Raw genomic sequence first — 19,648 nt, 5'->3', positions numbered from 1 at the left:
GGCCAACCTTGGAGAGTCCAGAGTTGAGTTAAGCACCATAGAACATCTAACCTCTGACCTGTTCTTGTAGCCATTGTATTTATATGTCAGTTTTTGGTTAATGGTAATCACCAAGATGGTTCATATAATGTTGCTTGTAAACCTGTGGCTCACGAACCTAAAATCTTACACAATATATTGTATTTGTCCTGCTTTCCACTTAAATAATCCAGCTGACATTCACGCACCGTCCTCTTTGTTTCATTATATCCCCTATTGCCCTTCTCATCTGAGGAATCCTGGGCACGATTCTCCACTCCCACGCCGGTTGGGAGAATCGCCTGGGCCGCCAAAATTTCCGGGGACGCCGGTCCGACGCCGTCCCACGATTCTCCCAAGCGGCGGGAACGGCCCGGTCGTGTTTCGCGGGCCGCAGGCCGGAGAATCGCCGGAGACACCCAAAATGGCGATTCTCCGGCACCCCCGCTATTCCGAGGCCCGGATGGGCTGAGCGCCAAGGCCAAAACGGCGGGTTCCCCCCGGCGCCGTCCACACCTGGTCGCTACAGTCGTGGGCGGTGCGTGAACACTGGGGGGGGCAGCCTGTGGGGGGGCGAGGGGGGATCCTGCACCGGGCTTCACCTGGAATGTGGGGTGGCCCGCGATCGGTGCCCACCGATCGTCGGGCCGTCCTCTCTGAAGGAGGACCTCCTTCCTTCCGCGGCCCCGCAAGATCTGTCCCCCATCTTCTTGCGGGGTGGATTTAGGCAGGACAACCACGCATGCGCGGGTTGGCGCCGGCCAACCCGCGCATGCGCGGATGACGTCCGTTATGCGGCGCCAGCCGCGTCATCTATGCGGCGCCGCTTTTACGTGGGCAACAATGCCGGGCGCGTGTAGATGACGCGGCCCCGATACTGGCCCATTGTCAGGGCCTGAATCGGTCGGGAACCGGGACGTTCCGTGCCGTCGTGAACCTCGACGGCGTTCACGACGGCGCGGCCACTTCGGCGTGGGAGTGGAGAATCCCGCCCACTGACTTTTGTGCCATTATCTTTCACCCTTGTTATAATATATCCTGCCTGTGCATGAAGTGTTTCCCCTTTGCTGTTCGCCCATTGTTTCCTTAACGTTTTTACTTAGTGGGCTAAACAAATGGTTTGTGATGAGGAACAAGGCCAGCAGCGCAGGTTCAATTCCCGTACCAGCAGAGGTTATTCATTAAGGCCCTCCTTCTCAGCCTCGCCTGAGGTGTGGTGACCCTCAGGTTAAACCACCACCAGTCAGCTCTCCCCCTGAAAGGGGAAATCAGCCTATGGTCATCTGGACTGTGGTGACTTTGCCTTTTATTCCTGCAGTGCTTGTTGCTCACCAAACCAATTCACCGCATTCTGCATATGTACATAAACGTATTCTGGACTTCTTTGTACTGCTCCTAGTTCTTCTTAATCCACTCCTAACTAAGATAGTCCCACTTCCCTTCCGACTAACGTACAACACTCTCATTTTCTGCACATTTTCCCTCTTCACTACTGACATATTTTGAACCCCATCCAGCGTCCAGCCCGACTAACTTAGATCCCCCCTTTCCCAACCACACTGGTGCACAGTCCTGGTCCTGTTGACGCGCAATCAATTGCTTGTCAATAGCTGCTTCCTGTGGTAGAATTGATCCAAATTTTCAAAGAATCTGAAGATCTCACCCTCCCACTCAATGCATCGTGCAAGGCATTGATGTTCACTGCCTTGATGTTTGTACACTCGCTGGTGTGAAGCACTGTTCACTACCATTTGCAGCCTTTCATTAACTTCAACCTAGCTCCTGGAAATCTGACCATTGCACCTCAATATTTGCGCTCTTTATCTTGGTGATATTGTTGTGTACCATAACATCAAGCCCACTCGCTTCCGCTCTGCAGAATATTCTGCACCTTCTCCCCCTGATGTCCATTTATTTAATCACATTTCTGACGTGTACATTGATGGTGGACAGGATTTTGGGAGTCAGGAGATGGGTAAATCACCACGAAAGTCCAGTACTCTGACCTGAATAACAGCCACTATATTGATATAGACAATGCAGTTAATTTTCTGTTCAATAGTAACGCCTAGGATCTTGATAGTGGGGGAAATTCAGTGATTATACTGTCAGTAAGTGTTAAAGTGAGATGGTTAGGTTCTCTCTTGTCGGTGCTGGCTCTTGCCTCACATTTGTGTGGCAGTAATTGCCACTCATCAGCCCAAACCTGAATGTCCTGCAGATTTTGCTGCATGCAGGCACAGAGCACTTCTGAATTTTAGGAGCTGTGTGTGGTGCAAGCATCATGCGATCATCGGTGAACATCCCCACTTCTCATCTTATTTGGAGGGAAAATTATTGATGAAACAAGTGAAGTTCCTCAGGCCTCGGGCATTACAGTGAGCAACTCTTGCAGTGATGTCCTGGAACTGAGATGATTGGCCATAACCATATTTCTTATGATGTGGAGATGCCGGCGTTGGACTGGGGTGAGCACAGTACGAAGTCTTACAACACCAGGTTAAAGTCCAACAGGTTTGTTTCGATGTCACTAGCTTTCGGAGCACTGCTCCTTCCTCAGGTGAATGAAGAGGTCTGTTCCAGAAACACATATATAGACAAACTCAAAGATGCCAAACAATGCTAGGAATGCGAGCATTAGCAGGTGATTAAATCTTTACAGATCCAGAGATGGGGTAACCCCAGGTTAAAGAGGTGTGAATTGTATCAAGCCAGGACAGTTGGTAGGATTTCGCAGGCCAGATGGTGGGGGATGAATGTAATGCGACATGAATCCCAGGTCTCGGTTGAGGCCGCACTCATGTGTGCGGAACTTGGCGATAAGTTTCTGCTCGGCGATTCTGCGTTGTCGTGGGTCCTGAAGGCCGCCTTGGAGAACGCTTACCCGGAGATCAGAGGCTGAATGCCCTTGACTGCTGAAGTGTTCCCCGACTGGAAGGGAACATTCCTGCCTGGTGATTGTTGCGCGATGTCCGTTCATTTGTTGTCGCAGCGTCTGCATGGCCTCGCCAATGTACCACGCTTCGGGACATCCTTTCCTGCAGCATATGAGGTAGACAACGTTGGCCGAGTCGCACGAGTATGTACCGCATACCTGGTGGGTGGTGTTCTCACGTGTAATAGTGGTATCCATGTCGATGATCTGGCACGTCTTGCAGAGATTGCCATGACAGGGTTGTGTGATGTCGTGGTCACTGTTCTGAAGACTGGGTAGTTTGCTGCAAACAATTGTTTGTTTGAGGTTGCGCAGTTGTTTGAAGGCAAGTAGTGGGGGTGTGGGGATGACCTTGGCAAGATGTTCATCGTCATCAATGACGTGTTGAAGGCTGTGAAGAAGATGACGTAGTTTCTCCGCTCCGGGGAAGTACTGGACGACGAAGGGTATCCTGTCGGTTGAGTCCCATGTTTGTCTTCTGAGGAGGTCGGTCCGGTTTTTCGCTGTGGCGCGTTGGAACTGTCGATCGATGAGTCGAGTGCCATATCCCGTTCGTACAAGGGCATATTTCAACGTCTGTAGATGTCTGTTACGCTCCTCCTCGTCTGAGCAGATCCTGTGTATACGGAGCGCTTGTCCATAGGGGATGGCTTCTTTAATGTGTTTAGGGTGGAAGCTGGAGAAGTGGAGCATCATGAGGTTATCCGTGGGTTTGCGGTAAAGCGAAGTGCTGAGGTGACCGTCCTTGATGGAGACGAGTGTGTCCAAGAATGCAACTGATTTTGGAGAGTAGTCCATGGTGAGTCTGATGGTTGGATGGAACTTATTAATGTCATCGTGTAGTCGTTTCAGTGATACTTCGCCGTGGGTCCAAAGGAAAAAAATGTCATCGATGTATCTGGTGTATAATGTCGGTTGAAGGTCCTGTGCGGTGAGTAGGTCCTGTTCAAACTTGTGCATGAAGATGTTGGCATATTGGGGTGCGAATTTGGTCCCCATGGCTGTTCCGTGCGTCTGGATGAAGAACTTGTTGTCGAAGGTGAAGGCATTGTGATCCAGAATGAAGCGGATGAGTTGCAGAATTGTATCTGGAGATTGGCAGTTGTCGGTGTTGAGTACTGAGGCTGTTGCAGCAATGCCGTCGTCATGGGGGATGCTGGTGTAGAATGCCGAGACGTCCATTGTGACGAGGAATGTTCCTGGTTCAACTGGTCCATGGATGCTGAGTTTCTGTAGGAAGTCCGTCGTGTCGCGACAGAAGCTGGGTGTACCTTGTACGATGGGTTTCAAGATGCCCTCGATGTAGCCAGAGAGGTTCTCACATAGGGTCCCATTGCCTGAAACGATAGGGCGGCCTGGTGTGTTGGGCTTATGTATTTTTGGGAAGCAGTAGAGATCTCCAATGCGGGGAGTACGTGGGATGAGAGCACATAGGGTGCTCTGAAGATCTGGATCCAAGGTCTTGATCAGTCTGTTAAGTTGGCGGATGTGTTCCTTGGTCGGATCTGGGGGTAACTGTCTGTAGTGTTCTTGGTTGTTCAGTTGTCGGTATACTTCTTTGCAGTAGTCCGTTCTGTTCAGTACGACAGTGCCCCCCCCCCCCCCCCCTTTGTCTGCTGGTTTGATGACGATGCTGCGGTTGGTCTTGAGAGCGCGGATGGCATTGCGTTGTGCTTGGGTGACGTTCGGGGCTGTCTTGTGAATGCGACTGATGAATCTGGCATTGACGCGACTCCTGACGGCTTGAGCATACATGTTGAGGCTAAGGCAGCGGCCTTCTGGAGGGGTCCAATTCGACTCTTTCCTCTTCGGTTGCCGCACCGCAGATCTCGCGGTCTGCTGTTCTGGTTCATTGGTAGTCTGCTTGGGTTCGCTGTTGGCCTCTTGGGGTCTGTGGAAGAATTCCCGGAGCCTCATTCGCCCGATGAATTCCTCCGTGTCTGCCACGAGACTGATGGGGTCCATTTTGGTGGTGGTGCAGAAATTGAGCCCTCTGCTGAGGACTTCGATTTTGTCTGCTTGAAGGGTGTAGTCTGACAAGTTGACAATAGATTTCCCTGTATTGTTTTCTACTGTGGCACCGGGGGTGGCTTGGTTGCTGCCGGTGGTGATGCCAAGTTTCTCAAGCTTTCTGTTCTTGGTGTGCATATAGGTGGCATAGTATCGTTGTCTCATCTGTTTGGCGCGCGGTACATACTCGTGCGACTCGGCCAACGTTGTCTACCTCATACGCTGCAGGAAAGGATGTCCCGAAGCGTGGTACATTGGCGAGACCATGCAGACGCTGCGACAACAAATGAACGGACATCGCGCAACAATCACCAGGCAGGAATGTTCCCTTCCAGTCGGGGAACACTTCAGCAGTCAAGGGCATTCAGCCTCTGATCTCCGGGTAAGCGTTCTCCAAGGCGGCCTTCAGGACCCGCGACAACGCAGAATCGCCGAGCAGAAACTTATAGCCAAGTTCCGCACACATGAGTGCGGCCTCAACGGGACCTGGGATTCATGTCGCATTACATTCATCCCCCACCATCTGGCCTGCGAAATCCTACCAACTGTCCTGGCTTGATACAATTCACACCTCTTTAACCTGGGGTTACCCCATCTCTGGATCTGTAAAGATTTAATCACCTGCTAATGCTCGCATTCCTAGCATTGTTTGGCATCTCTGAATTTGTCTATATATGTGTTTCTGGAACATACCTCTTCATTCACCTGAGGAAGGAGCAGCGCTCCAAAAGCTAGTGACATCGAAACAAACCTGTTGGACTTTAACCTGGTGTTGTAAGACTTTGTACATATTTCTTATGGTTCGTTTGTTTGAACCAAGCCTGTAAAGAGCTCCAGAGCCTATTGGCCCGGGTGCAGCATGAACTGAGGAGGTTGTTGGTGAATAAGTGCTGCTTGATGAAATTAGGATTGACAATTTCCATTACTTTGTTGCTGGGTGATTAGGCTGATGTGGGATTGTGATTGACTGGATTGGATGGTCTTGCTTTTTCGTGGACTAGACAATCGTGGGCAATTTTCCACATTGTCGGCAAGATACCAGTGTTTGGGCTGTACTAGAACAATTTGCCTGGGAAGGTGAATGGTTCTGGTACACATGTCTTCAATACCACAGCCAGTTGGTGTCAGGGTCCATTGATTTTTTTTGTTGTTGCCGTATACAGTGCATTCAGCCGTTTCTGGTTATCATGTGGAGTGAATCAAATTGGCTAAAGATTTATATTTCTGACCAGATGAAACCAAGATGAATTATTGACCTGGCACGCCTGGCTGAAGGTGGTTGCAAATTCATGAGCCTTGTCTTTTACAGTGAAGTGCTGTTCTCTCCCATTATTCAGGGTGGGGATTTAATGAAGATTCCTCTTCCCGTTGTTGTTTAATAGTCCACCTCTATTTATGATGGAGTGTGGCTGGACTGCAGAGCTTTGATCTAATCAATTGGAAGTGGAATGACTTAGCTTTGACCTGTATCATGCGACTTCCCTGTCTTAGTAAATTAGTTCCTGGCTCAACTAGAATTAAGTTAAAGGACAACTATCTGCAGAGATAAAAAAGAATGGGAGTGCAAACAGAGGCAGCTACTTTCCCATGTTGACGACGAATAGGTAGGCAATACAATCAACATGGACGTGAAAAAGATGACCAAATATCTTCAATCAAGGGACACGATCCAATGTAACAGATGCATTGTGGATCACCCCAACAGTCAAAAAATGTGACACCAGAGATCAGTAACTTAAAAAATTGAACATTGTCTGTGGCATCTTTTTAGTTGGACAACAAAATGATGAGTGTCAGCCTATAATTGAATTATTGAAATGTAATTATCAAGTAAAAGGTTATAAGAAGGTGATCAGAATGGGGAGGAAATGGTGTAGTAGTATTGTCCTGGACTAATAATACAGAGATCAAGGGCAACGCTCTGGGGACAACGGTTCGATTCCCAGCAAAGCAAGTAGTGAAACTTGATTCCAGTAAATATCTGGAATTAAAAAGTCTGTGCCTCACAAGCCACTCAGTTGAAGAGATTAATTAAGGAAGGGAACAAATGTTGGTGTTGCCCACATCCCAAAAATTAACTTTTTAAAACTAAAAACAACTAGAATGTCGTATTGAGTATAAAAAATGGCTAGTCATGTTGCAGCTGTATAGAACCTTAGTTAGGCCACACTTGGAGTATAGTGTTCAATTCTGGTCGCCACACTACCAGAAGGATATGGAGGCTTTGGAGAGGGTGCATAAGCGATTTACCACTATGTTGCCTGGTATGGAGGGCATTAGCTATGAGGAGAGGTTGAATAAACTTGGTTTGTCCTCACTGCAATGACGGAGGTTGAGGGGCGACTTGATAGAGGTCTACAAAATTATGAGGGGCATAGACAGAGTGGATAATCAGAGGCTTTTTCCCAGGGTAGAGGGGTCAATTGCTAGGGGGCGTAGTTTTACGGTTCAAGGGGCAAGGTTTAGAGGAGATTTACGAGGCAAGTTTTTTACACAGAAGGTAGTGGGTGTCTGGAACTCGCTGCCGGAGGAGGTGGTGGAAGCAGGGACGATAGTGATGTTTAAGGGGCGTCTTGACAAAAACATGAATAGGATGGGAGTAGAGGGATACAGACCCCGGAAGTGTAGAAGATTTTAGTTTAGACAGGCAGCATGGTCGGTGCAGGCTTGGAGGGCCGAAGGGCCTCTTCCTGTGCTGTTCTTTTCTTTGTTCTTTGTTCCAGAATACTTCGGCGGGAGGTCAAGAGAAACTCAAATAGAAGTGTGGTTTGAAAAGATAAACGTATGTGTGATCGAATGAGCGTTGCACTAAGATTATCATTTGATTGGTCCAAACCGTGGCACTAATAGTGGAGAGGAATGTGGGGAGGGAGGAGGTCGTAAAAAATATTTCAAAAGCATACATGGAAAACGCCTAGACATGTTTTTATCTGAATGAATGTTTTGTAATCCATGTATTGGGATGCATGAAAAATACTTATTCATAATTTTGATACCTCGAAACTTGAGCATTCCCAACGCAAAGTGCATTAGGTGGTCCCCACATTCTGCACTCTGTGCATTTGAGGTCATCCAGAACTCTGCTACCTTGTGTTCTTACTAACCCTAAGTCCCATCCATCTATCCACCTTGTGTTCGCTGACCTGTAAACCTCCCGGTAAAGCACTAACTCATCCTGTGATCAACACATGCCCCTAATCATCCCAGATATCTGTGTCCATGTTCCTTGATGTAAAGTTCGACGCCTGTAAGGGACAACATATGCGCGGCTGTGCAGAACAAATAAATAACAGTGCTGCAACACTTAAACAAATCATCAACTCAGACCAAAAGGAAATTAGACGGAACGTTGATCTGTCCTCATGTAATTCGGCCCTCCTGACCATTCCCGACTTAATTGTTACACCACTGCCCGCCGCGTCTTCAGCTGCCGAGGTCTTACACTCTGAACTTCTGTCCTTAACTCCTCCGCCTCTCTTCCTCTCTTTCGCCGTTTTACAGGTTCCTTAACTGAACTTTCCTCAATATCGATTTATGAAACTCCGTGCCTAATCAAGAAATGAATCACAAAATCCTTACAGTGCAAAGCAGGCCTTTCTACCCATCGAGTCTGCGCTGTCTCCCTGACGGAGCATTCTCCCTAGGCCCACTCTCTGCTTTGTCCCCATTTCCTTTCCTTTATAATGCTCTTGTGAAGCACCTTGTGAATTCTGATTACATTAAAGGTGCTGTGCAATTATAAATTGTGTTTGTTGGAGGAAATCGGAAGAGAATGGTGTTCATCAAAAACGGGGTGGTAAGTGAAACAATCTAGTGCGATGGATGGAATTTAGGACCTGCTACCGTCTCTGCAGAGAAGAACTTGGGATGCCACAGAGAACCTTTGTTATATTTCGTTTATTATTTTGTCTGTGCCATCTTTGCTTTTATGGTAGATTCCAAATCTTCACGACATCTCATTGCCGTCAGTCTTTACATTTATTTGATTCGAAACATTACATCTCAAACATGGTGTTGCATTGCCACAGAATCCACTTGTTTATGATATTGAAATCTATTTCCAGCTCTTTTAGTTTATAAACATTCTTCAATTTTATTCTTTACACTGCAGGGTGAGATTCAGCTTGGAAATCGTGTACCCATGAAAGCGACATTTGGCTCAATTGCATTATGAGCCCATTAACTTTACATGTAAAGAATTATCAAAGATTGCGAAGGGCAATGGGGACAGAGCAAGGTCATGGGGTCAAACGGGGAGCGCTTGCAAGGAGAGGGCACAAGGAGAGGGCCTCCCTCGGTGCTGTTTGAGTCAATCGTTGATTGGAACAATTTAACCCATCAAGCATCTCTTCGTATTCAATTCTTGTCTCAGAAGGACAACATAACATTTAGGTGCAAATATGCAAATCAGCAAACCGGAACTAGATGACAGAATGGCAAATATTTCTACCGCAACAGTGTATTTCCCAGGAGAACTTACATACGCTGGAATGAAAGTTATCCAAACGGCACAAAAGATAAGCATGCTGAAAGTTATGTGTTTCGCTTCATTGAAATTATCAGGCAGTTTTCGAGCAAGAAAAGCAGCCACGAAACACACACAAGACAGAAATCCAATGTAACCTAATACACAGTAAAAGCCTATTGTGGACCCGACATTGCATTCGAAGACTATTATCTCGTGAAAGTAGTCGCTGTTTTTCTCAGGGTAGGGTGGCGATAGAGTTAACCAGGCAGCACATATTAAACTTTGGACAAGTGTAAGAATTATAACAGTTAACCGCTGTTGTGTGGGTCCAAACCACTTCATGAGATTTCTGTTCGGGAGTGTTGCGTTGAATGCCATCACCACAACGATTGTTTTGCCCAGAACGCAAGAAATACAAAGAACAAAGGTAATACCAAATGCTATATGGCGTAATGCGCAGGACCAGCTTGAAGGTTCCCCAATGAATGGAATTGAGCACAAAAAGCAAAGGGTCAACGCGAGAAGAAGCAAAAAGCTCAACTCTGAGTTGTTCGCCTTAACAATAGGAGTGTGTCTGTGGAGGTAGAACGTCACGAAGACGCCTGTGCTAATGCAGGCCCCAAACAATGCGAGTGTGACCAAAATAATACCCATGGTTTCTTCAAAGGACAGGAACTCAATTTCCTTCAGTATGCACTCATCTCGTTGACGATTAGACCGGTATTCCAGCGGACAACGAATGCATTCTGTTGAATCTAAAGACAAACACAATCGGAATGGAAAATTATGATAAAAATCCAATAATATTGGCAGACGAATTACAGCTAAATTATTTGTGAAAGGCGGACTCCTATTTGTTCTTACCAGTCATGTTACTTATTTCACCATCCGCACATCGTATGCAGTCAAAACAACAAATCGGTTGACCTTTTCTTGTTGCCCTTCTTGTTCCATTAGGACAGGGGTCGGAGCAAACTGCTTTTGGAACCTTGTTTTAGACAATGAAAATGCAACAGATAGCCATCATGTACTTTCCTTTTAGTCATAGAATCCCTACAATGCAGAAGGAGGCCATTCGGCCCATCGAGTCTGCACCAACCCTCTGAAAGAGCACCCTACCCGAGCCCAGTGCCCCGCCACTTACCTGTAACCCCATAACCTCACTTGAACTTTTAGACACGAAGAGGAAATTAAGCATTGCCAATTCACCTAACCTGACCATCTTTTGACTGTGGGAGGAAACCGGAGCACCCGGAGGAAACCCACGCAGACACGGGGAGAACGTACAAACTCCAGGCAGGGAGTCACCCAAGGTTGGAATTGAACCCAGGTGCCTGGCGTTGTGAGGCAGCAGTGCTAACCACTGTGCCACCCATGTCCCTTGACATTCACAGCTTCAAAGGGCATAAGCTCGATTTTCCTTGGAAGAGTTGGAGTGGATCCTGAATACATATTTTTCAGTGATTCCTTTTCCTTGATTCATTCTTGGGCTCCATTTCCTTATTGTTCCTTCTCTTATTCCTTCGGATAGTTGTTCCCCAATGAAAACCCATACTGCAATTGCCAGCAATCTATTGAACGTCAAGATCTAAGTGCAGAGCGGAGACCACTGGCCAGCGTGAGTCAGTGAAAGAGGACCAGTTGCTCGACATTTTCTTGATTCCAGCCGCTCCAGCCCCCAAAGCTCAAACTCCCTTGTGTTCTGGGTTAATAGATATTATTGACTCAGAAAATCACGCAAACGGAAAAATGGCACAGAAAGTAATAATCAGGGCCAAATAAATGACATGCTGCAAGTTTTAAATGAATGCGGGAACAGAGAACACGGAGGCATATTCAAGCAGAACTTTGAAGTAAGGAAGGTTGTTGAACAAGCGGATAGGTTCCTTAGCTTGGCTTTCTGCACTGAGGAAGGGTACAGAAGCGAGAACGTTATGGGTGGCATCTATAAGTCACTGTTTATGCCTCAGATGATGTCTTATTCCGGGCCCACACATTAGGAAGGATATCAAGCCCTTCGAGATGATGCAGAAGGATTCACTGGAATGATGGGACTTAAATTACATGGCGGAGACGAGCGAAACCAAAGTTATTCCATCCAGAGAAAAGGAGGTCAAGGGGCGATTAAATAGGCTGTACATAGGCTGCATAACGCGATGCTCCATCCCGCGTAAGAAAGGGGCAGATTAAAGTGATTTACCAAAGATCCAACAGAAATATAAGTAGAACACATTTCACAAAGTAAGTTATGATGGTTTGGAATTCACTGTCTGAAATTGCGACTAAGCAGGTTCAAAAAATAAGTTTCAAAAGAGAATTAGAAAAATACTTGGAAGCGAATTACAAGATTCTGGGGGGAATGCAGAGATAGGAATATCGACCTTGCAATGCGCTGCCATAGACAGCATGAGCCGAATGGCTGCTTTCGATGTTATATTATTCAAAGATTTAATTGGGCCCACAATAACGGAGAAAGAGTTATCTGATTAGTGTCGCTGCCCACCTGAATCAGATGGATTATCGCAAAACGCGCAGAGAGCAATTTCATTGTCAGGCCCGAAAGGCTGAATTGCCCACCTGTTCCTCAATCCTATGTAAGGGCTGGTTCAGCACAGGGCGAAAGAGCTGGCTTTTAAAGCAGACCAAGGCAGGCCAACAGCACGGTTCAATTCGCGTACCAGCATCCCCAAACGGGCGCCGGAATGTGGAGACTAGGGGCTTTACACGGAAACTTCATTTGAAGCCTACTTGTGACAATAAGCGATTTTCATTTCATTTCATATGTTCCTGTGTCGATATTTTAAAGTTGAGATAGGTTTTAGCTGTTGTGCCTCAAACATTGGTGCCTGATATTTGCTTTTGAGATTAAAAACAGGCATGATCTCGCCGCCGTGTTAACTGATTGTATCAGCGTTTGCTGGAAACACAGGGTAGAACAGAGAAGCTCAAATTGGACCAATGTTCGTAAATGACAACTTTATTTGCCGGAGAAAAGGTGTTTGGCAATTCTTAACTATGTGTAAAACTTGGCTCCGTTAATGTGTTTGGAGACTTTTACAAGTTCGACTTATTCCTAAACCCGGATAAACAGCGGCGTCATTATCCCACATACTGCCAGGATGAAATATCCTTACCGTGACCTGAGAACCACTCCATATTATGTCACCTTCGCTTATAACAAACTCTTGTCCCGGCAATGCAGATCCGTCATAGTAACCAACAGTTACAATCTTTGTGCCACCCAATGCATTCGGCTGCCAGTTGACAATGTCATAGGTTGGGACTGGATCGCCATTTTCATCAAAATAGACCGTTTCGCCAATCTTAGTTATGAATTTTACCGTTTTCAGGTAATGCAGTAGCTTTATAAATGGAAAGAAAACAGTTAAAGGATTGATATTTTTGGGCTAAATTATTTTAAAAATGCAAATGTGTTTCCGTCCATCTAAGTATCAAAGTCGTGTTGATATTTCACTTTCTGAAAAGTGATTTTATCAAAGGTCCTGATATGGAGATGTCGGCGTTGGACTGGGGTGGGCACAGTAAGAAATCTTGTAACACCAGGTTAAAGACCAACACGTTTGTTTGGAATCGCTAGCTTTCGGAGCGTAGCTCCTTCATCAGGTGAGTCAGCTGATGAAAGAGCTGCGAACCGAAAGCTAGTGATTCCAAAGAAACCTGTTGGACTTAAACCTGGTGTTGTAAGACTTCTTACTTTCTCAAAAGTGGCATCTCATAGCAAACAGAAACATCATTTACCTGCCATGGTTGAAAGCTTGAAATATCTGCACAGCTGTTATTGTAAAATGGTCCTTTACCAAGTTCGCAGGAAAGCATATTATGGAGAGCATGAGCTATAGCATAAGTGGCTTTATATACGTTGTAAGTAACTCTGTACTCAGTCACATCTGTAAATGTATTATACGCGGTCTGCAGATTCTCTTTTGATGTGCATGCCTGGGTGACAGAGTCAGTTTCAGTTCCAGTTGTTCTGTTTCCCATCTTGTCCAGCGTACAGTTGAACGTTCTCTCCCAAAACTCCTTCACAAATGGGTTTCCCGGGTACACAGCGGGGTGAACTTGCATCAGGAATTCTTTCAGCCCTGGTGAACTGACTTTGCGAATTGCAACCCCGATCGCGCCAGAAACAAATTGTCTGCTTTGTCCCGGCGGGAGAGGTGAAGTTGTGATCCAGGCTTCGCTCCCTACCCACTGCACTCCGGTGATGTTTTGTCCTGCTATTTCCCGGAGCAAAATGGCCATGTCCGATTGAGACAGAAATGCCACAACCACCCGTGTGGAAGATGTCCTTATGGTGTTTATAGTTTTCAGCAACTTTTCCTCAGAGTATGTTTTGTGGAAGGACTCCGAGAAAGCGATGCAAACGCCTGACCGGCGGACGAGTTTCCTGAAAGCTTGCATTCCAAAATTCCCATAGTCATCGTCACTTTTAATCGTCCCGATCCACGTCCATCCAAAATGAGTGACAAGTTGGGCCAAAGCCCTCACCTGGAAGTAATCACTCGGTATTGTTCTGAAAAACGACGGATATTCGATTCTGTTACTGAGACAGACGCAGGTAGAAACGTAGCTCACCTGCAGCAAAGCAAAAAGGAAGATCAGACTATTCTACATCAAAATAAAACTAAATGCCGGAATAGATATGGTACTTTCAGGAGCCCAGGGCATCGCCAACCGATTTGCAGCCAATGAAATCTTTTTGGAAGTTTGTTCCTGGTTGGAATACAGAGAGTGCCGCAGCCAAGTTGGACACAGAGAGGACCCCCAATAAGGAGCAATGAAATAAATGATTGGTTCGTCTGTTCAAAGTTTCGTTTGAGGGATAAATATTGGTCAGATAGCTCGGAACTTCCCTGCTCTTCTGAACATGTCTTTATAGTGGGAGGTTTACGTGAGAGGGCAGATGGGCCCGCAGTGTGACGTCTCATCCGAAGAACGAAACAGCCACAACCACCGGACTCAACGGCACGAGTGCTTACCACTGAGCTGAAGCTGACACACGAGGGCATCAGCCATCAATGTTACATTACACCATTAATGCATCAATCGCTTTAATTTGAGAGTTTTAAGGCTATGAAAGTTGATACCGATAGGCAATTGGTTTTCATCAGAATTCCCAGAATCCCACAATTAATTCTAAAGTTGTTTGTGTTAAGCCATTTGCTAACGTTCTTTCGTATAGGTCATTCGAGTTTCTTGTCGACTCTCCTCCCTTTACTCTTTCAGAATAAATTAATAGGCTCCTGTGAAGTTTGGGGCAAAACGTAACCCACAAGAATAACTACATAATATATTACCTCATTATTTTAACTCACAAAGCAGAGCAAAAAAACTTTACTGCTATGCTGAGTTTTCTCTCGAGGCGAGTAAGTTAATTGGCGCATTTAAGGATTTGCTCGACAAGCAGGGAATTGGTTGTTAAGAGAAATACTTAGATAATTGGCAATGAAATCAAAAGGAATCGCACAAGTAAGAGCATCTTCGTGATGAAATGTGAAATTAACAAGGAAAGGCTGTTTAACGTCGATAAAAGGAAGTCTGAAACTTATCGTGGTATTAGACATTCCAAGCCTTCGCCTCGAAATTGCAGTTATCAAAAATCAGGACAATGTTTTTCGGTGGTCCTTAATGGGTTAACTTTGTAAATTTGATTTCAGATCTCTGAAACTATAGAGATTCGCCAATAGCCGTAAGAAGTATCTAATCGGTTTTAGGTAGCACGGTAGCACAGTGGTTAGCACTGTTGCTTCACAGCTCCAGGGTCCTAGGTTCGATTCCCAGCTTTGGTCACTGTCTGTGTGAAGTCTCTGCATTCTCCCTGTGTCTGTGTGGGTTTCCTCCGGGTGCTCCGGTTTTCTCCCACAACCCGAAAGCTTGCTTGTTAGGTGAATTGGACATTCTGAATTCTCCCTCTGTGTACCGGAACAGGTGCCGGAATGTGGCGACTAGGGGATTTTCACAGTAACTTCATTGCAGTGTTAATGTAAGCCTACTTGTAACAATAAAGATTATTATTATATTTTAACTTGAAATATAGAATTTGAAATGATCTGTTAATTTACAAATGTATTTATTGAAATTAAAATACTGAAATACATTTAAATTTTACATGTTGACATTTGTCGTAGTTATAAAAATGAAATGAAAATCGCTTATTGTCACAAGTAGGCTTCAAATGAAGTTACTGTGAAAAGCCCCTAGTCGCCACATTCCGATGCCTGTTCGGGGAGGCTGTTACGGGAATTGAACTGTGCTGCTGGCCTGCCTTGGTCTGCTTTCAAAGCTAACGATTTAGCCCTGTGCTAAACAGCCTCAGATTATTAGTTTCAGATTCCTTATTTTTAAGCAAACGTTAAACCATATGTAAATCTTACAAATAATGTTAATTCCTTATTTCACACACTGACATTCTATTGCTAGTCCTTAATTTTCATGATATCCTCCGTTATAGACTTTACCATTGGGATTCTGAAAGTGCTGATTAGGTTCGCGATGGCCAAAGACTGCGAAGATCCCGAATCTCCAATAATGGCCGAAATATCCGGGGCTCTCTGGCAGGGAACATTGGATGCGATTTTCCCCAACCTGTTTAAAAAGTCAAAGGCTGCTTTTAGAGATATTGGAGGATTGCCGCAGGAATCGTATATCCGGTATCCCAGGGTCACATTTGGAAGCAGTTCCGGGTCGTTGTTGATTTCCTCGACAGCAAAAACCATCGCCATTACGAAACGGAAGAGCCTGTGCCGGAAGCTGTGAAGAAGGCAGTACAGTGTTGGTTCCGTCAAACAAGCACATTGATTATTGAAACTGCTTGCCCGTTAACCTTTAACACAGTATGACCAAAGTATACCCGCTGTACAAACTTTCAAAATTCACTCTAGTCACATGCTGACCAGAGAAAAATTAAAAAGGACTTGTCCAATAGTTTTTGCTGAATGTGAACAGGAATTCACCTCGTATCATTCTTCGTACTGTGCTCACCCCAGTCCAACGCCGGCATCTCCACATCAGGAATAAATGATGTGGACAGTAAGAAGTTTTACAACACCAGGTTAAAGTCCAACAGGTTTGTTTCGATGTCACTAGCTTTCGGAGCGCTGCTCCTTCCTCAGGTGAATGAAGAGGAATAAATGAAAACAGGACCAAAATCCAATGCCGCCTGACTCTGATTGGAAAATTAAGTTAAACTTTTCAAGTCGCCGCATTGAACAGCGCCAAATGTTTTAAAAGTCTCGGATATTCTATAATCTTCAATAATACATCGGCCCATTTAGTCGGAGACAGTTTAGTTCTTCCCCCATGCCACTCGCGTGTTATATTTGTATCAATAAGTAACGGCAACCAAAACAAAACCGAGTAAAATCTCAACAAATCGCGATCTGAGTTGCTGCTGTTAACTTACTTTTTAATGGAATTAACGGTAGCTCTCAGAATTTATGACGACTGGGTTTAATCAATATCCGACAGCTGATTGATAAGATGCAGTTTTAATCATTGAGAATTAGATCTTTCGGAAGTCTCTTAAATATTGCAAGTCAACGCGGAAAAATATTCAGAGTTTTCGAATGAGAAGTAACTTAAGAATTCAACATCGGGGTTGCCGCATCACTGGGAGCACTTACATTTCCAATTTCCATCCAGGTGTTTTTTGGCGGGGTTACTGGGTTACGGGGATAGGGTGAAGGTGTAGACTTCAGTAGAGTCCTCTTTCCAAGGGCCGGTGCAGACTCGATGGGCCGAATGGCTCCTGCACTGTAAATTCTATGATTCTATGATAATAGTGTTAATCTGGTCGGTTTAAACTGCCTTCAAACAGGCAGCCGTTTACGTCACTAAATAGGTACTAATAAGACAACAATAAACTGACACATGCAAAGTCTCTATTACTCATAAGGAAACATACTCATTGACAAAACAGTTGGCACGATTAAGCGGTGTCGCTTATCAGAAGCGTGCCAAGTGCGCCAATATGATACACTTCTTTATCTTGAAATACTTTTGCCGGTCATAAGGTTCAACTCACGTCTTGCATTTAATGGCTTTGGGCTGCATTTCAAAGGAAATATCCTGAGACTCAACGCTTGCGTGCACGCTGAAAATTCCACCCAGAAGAACGTCGCCGTCCTTCGATGAGCCCAGCAAATCATCCGTCCCCCATCGTTGACACGTTGGACTATTCGTCAACCGCACAGGAGCAAGGAGCAGCAATGAAAACCAACATAGAAACAGGCGAAACATTGTTGTCAGCAGTTGTCGTTCTCTCGCCGGCTTTATATATGTGGCCGGATTCACTGCACACCGTGCAAATTTAGCTCAATCTCTGATTCCTGGAAGTCCCAAAAGAACGCCACATTAATGCGTTGTCAGATGAAGAAGTAGAAAATGACACACACACACTCAAATACAGCTGGGGGCTGTTTTACCAGTAAATAAACGATAAGGGACAATAAGGAAACGAATTCAACCGTGTTGAGTACCAAAGGGAATCTCGACCAAGGTTGAGCGGCTGCACCAATGATGGAAACTTTTAATGATACGAGAAATTCCAGCTCTTCTACAACTTATCTTTCTGCAAACTTAAATTTTGCACACGTTAATTTGCAAATCGGGAGTTATCTCTATACTTGTGCCCAGAGACGGGTGTAATCGAGACGCAAATCCATTCTTAAACGGAATTTGGTGAGTGAGTTATGAGTGGAACCACACGCCCGTGTCAGGATCTATACCAGCAATAGTGATCCTTCCACACAAACGCAGCCCCGTCCATAAAACGGTCGCGGCCCCAAGTTACAAAACCAGATGCGAGTTTCCTGTAGCTGCCCTTGCTGACAGGCTCTCTTAGCATTGCCACCAGATATTCAGGTGCACTATGAAATAACGTCAGCTTTCCCGTGTTGTCTTGCAATTTTGAACTTTATCCGCACTGTTAAGTTTATCCGCACTGAATTCATACATTTTTATGGCTTCACCGTTACTTATATTTTAAAAGTCTGAAAGCTTCCCCAGTTGCAGGTTCTTTGTCTGTTGTGTCCAATATGCTTGAGTGGCTGTTGAGTGAGTCGCAAACTCTAATTTTCGTCCTTAAAGATGAACATAGTGTGAGGTCGACCTTTTGATTAAGTTAGGATTCTTTGCGATGATTTATGCCCATTTAAGGCCATTTTATGTCTGATCTTATTCTAAAGGGACTCAGAAATTTGAACATCACTTGACATTGACAGAAGGAATGGTTAAATTGTGTTTCATGGTCTAATTCTAGGCAGTTCCCATGTAGAAAATCACAATGAATGAGATAAATTCTCCCAAAATGAGGCCAAGTGTTGACGGCGTCAAGAAAACCGTTGTGTTTCACGACAGAGCCACGGCGTCAGTGGGCGGGATTCTCCACTCCCACGCCGAAGTGGCCGCGCCGTCGTGAACGCCGTCGAGGTTCACGCCGGCGCGAAACGGCCCCGGTCCTGACCGATTCAGGCCCTGACAATGGGCCACTATCGGGGCCGCGTCATCTACACGCTCCAGGCCTTGTCGCCCGCGTAAAAGCTGCGCCACATAGATGACGCGGCCGGCGCCACATAACGGACGTCATCCGCGCATGCGTGGTTGCCGTCCTCTCTAAGTCCGCCCCACAAGAAGATGGGGGATGGATCTTGCGGGGCCGCGGAAGGAAGGAGGTCCTCCTTCAGAGAGGTGGGCACCGATCGCGGGCCACCCCACATTCCAGGTGAAGCCCGGTGCAGGATCCCCCCTCGCAGCCCCCCCCCCCCACCCCAGCAGGCCGCCCCCCCAGCGTTCACGCACCGCCCACGACTGCAGCGATCAGGTGTGGACGGCGCCGGGGGGAACCCGCCGTTTTGGCCTGGCCGCTCAGCCCATCCGGGCCTGAGAATAGCGGGGGTGCCGGAGAATCGCCATTTTCGGTGTCTCCGGCGATTCTCCGGCCTGCGGCCCACAAAACTCGACCGGGCCGTTCCCGCCGCTTGGGAGAATCGTGGGAGGGCATCGGACCGGCGCCCCGGAAATGTTGGCGGCCCAGGCGATTCACTCAACCGAGTGGGAGTGGAGAATCGCGCCCCACAGGTGGAGCGATTCAAGGGTCCGCAAGGGGCTAGCACGGGCGCATTGTGAAATGCCCGACAGACAGGCCGCTGTTTGTGTTTGCCCCCCCCCCAGGACAAGCAGACGGCACTAGACATTGT

General features: G+C 46.2%; 1 protein-coding gene across 2 annotated transcripts; it reads right to left on the bottom strand.

Annotated features, from left to right (window-relative positions):
• Positions 1–8,845: 8,845 nt before the first annotated feature.
• LOC140389559 (extracellular calcium-sensing receptor-like) lies at positions 8,846–16,195 on the bottom strand. Of its 2 annotated transcripts, XM_072473787.1 has the most exons (5): positions 15,911–16,195; positions 13,191–14,027; positions 12,566–12,793; positions 10,296–10,419; positions 8,846–10,186 (listed from the first exon to the last, which is right to left on the bottom strand). In XM_072473787.1, the coding sequence occupies exons 1-5, from the start codon at positions 16,172–16,174 to the stop codon at positions 9,294–9,296; spliced, it is 2,346 nt and encodes a 781-aa protein (XP_072329888.1). In that variant the 5' UTR covers positions 16,175–16,195; the 3' UTR covers positions 8,846–9,293. The 2 variants fall into 2 exon arrangements, with proteins under 2 accessions (XP_072329888.1, XP_072329887.1); XM_072473786.1 differs by lacking the exon at positions 12,566–12,793 and having other exon boundaries at positions 15,911–16,180.
• Between the last annotated feature and the right edge of the window lie 3,453 nt (positions 16,196–19,648).

Source organism: Scyliorhinus torazame, chromosome 14 (genome assembly GCF_047496885.1).
Source record: "Scyliorhinus torazame isolate Kashiwa2021f chromosome 14, sScyTor2.1, whole genome shotgun sequence".
NCBI classification, from domain to species: Eukaryota; Metazoa; Chordata; class Chondrichthyes; order Carcharhiniformes; family Scyliorhinidae; genus Scyliorhinus; species Scyliorhinus torazame.
The sequence above is the reverse complement of the archived record's forward strand: the minus strand, read 5'-3'. Positions and strand labels throughout refer to the sequence as shown.

What these genes read in the sequence shown, in the direction of transcription:
- LOC140389559 (XM_072473787.1), bottom strand. Translation starts at nt 16,174, where the DNA reads ATGGCGATGGTTTTTGCTGTCGAGGAAATCAACAACGACCCGGAACTG. An exon ending in CAAGCTTTCAACCATGGCAG is followed by an intron (nt 12,794 to 13,190) that starts GTAAATGATGTT and finishes CCATTTATAAAG; the next exon opens with CTACTGCATTACCTGAAAAC. An exon ending in GGAGTGGTTCTCAGGTCACG is followed by an intron (nt 10,420 to 12,565) that starts GTAAGGATATTT and finishes GTCTAAAACAAG; the next exon opens with GTTCCAAAAGCAGTTTGCTC.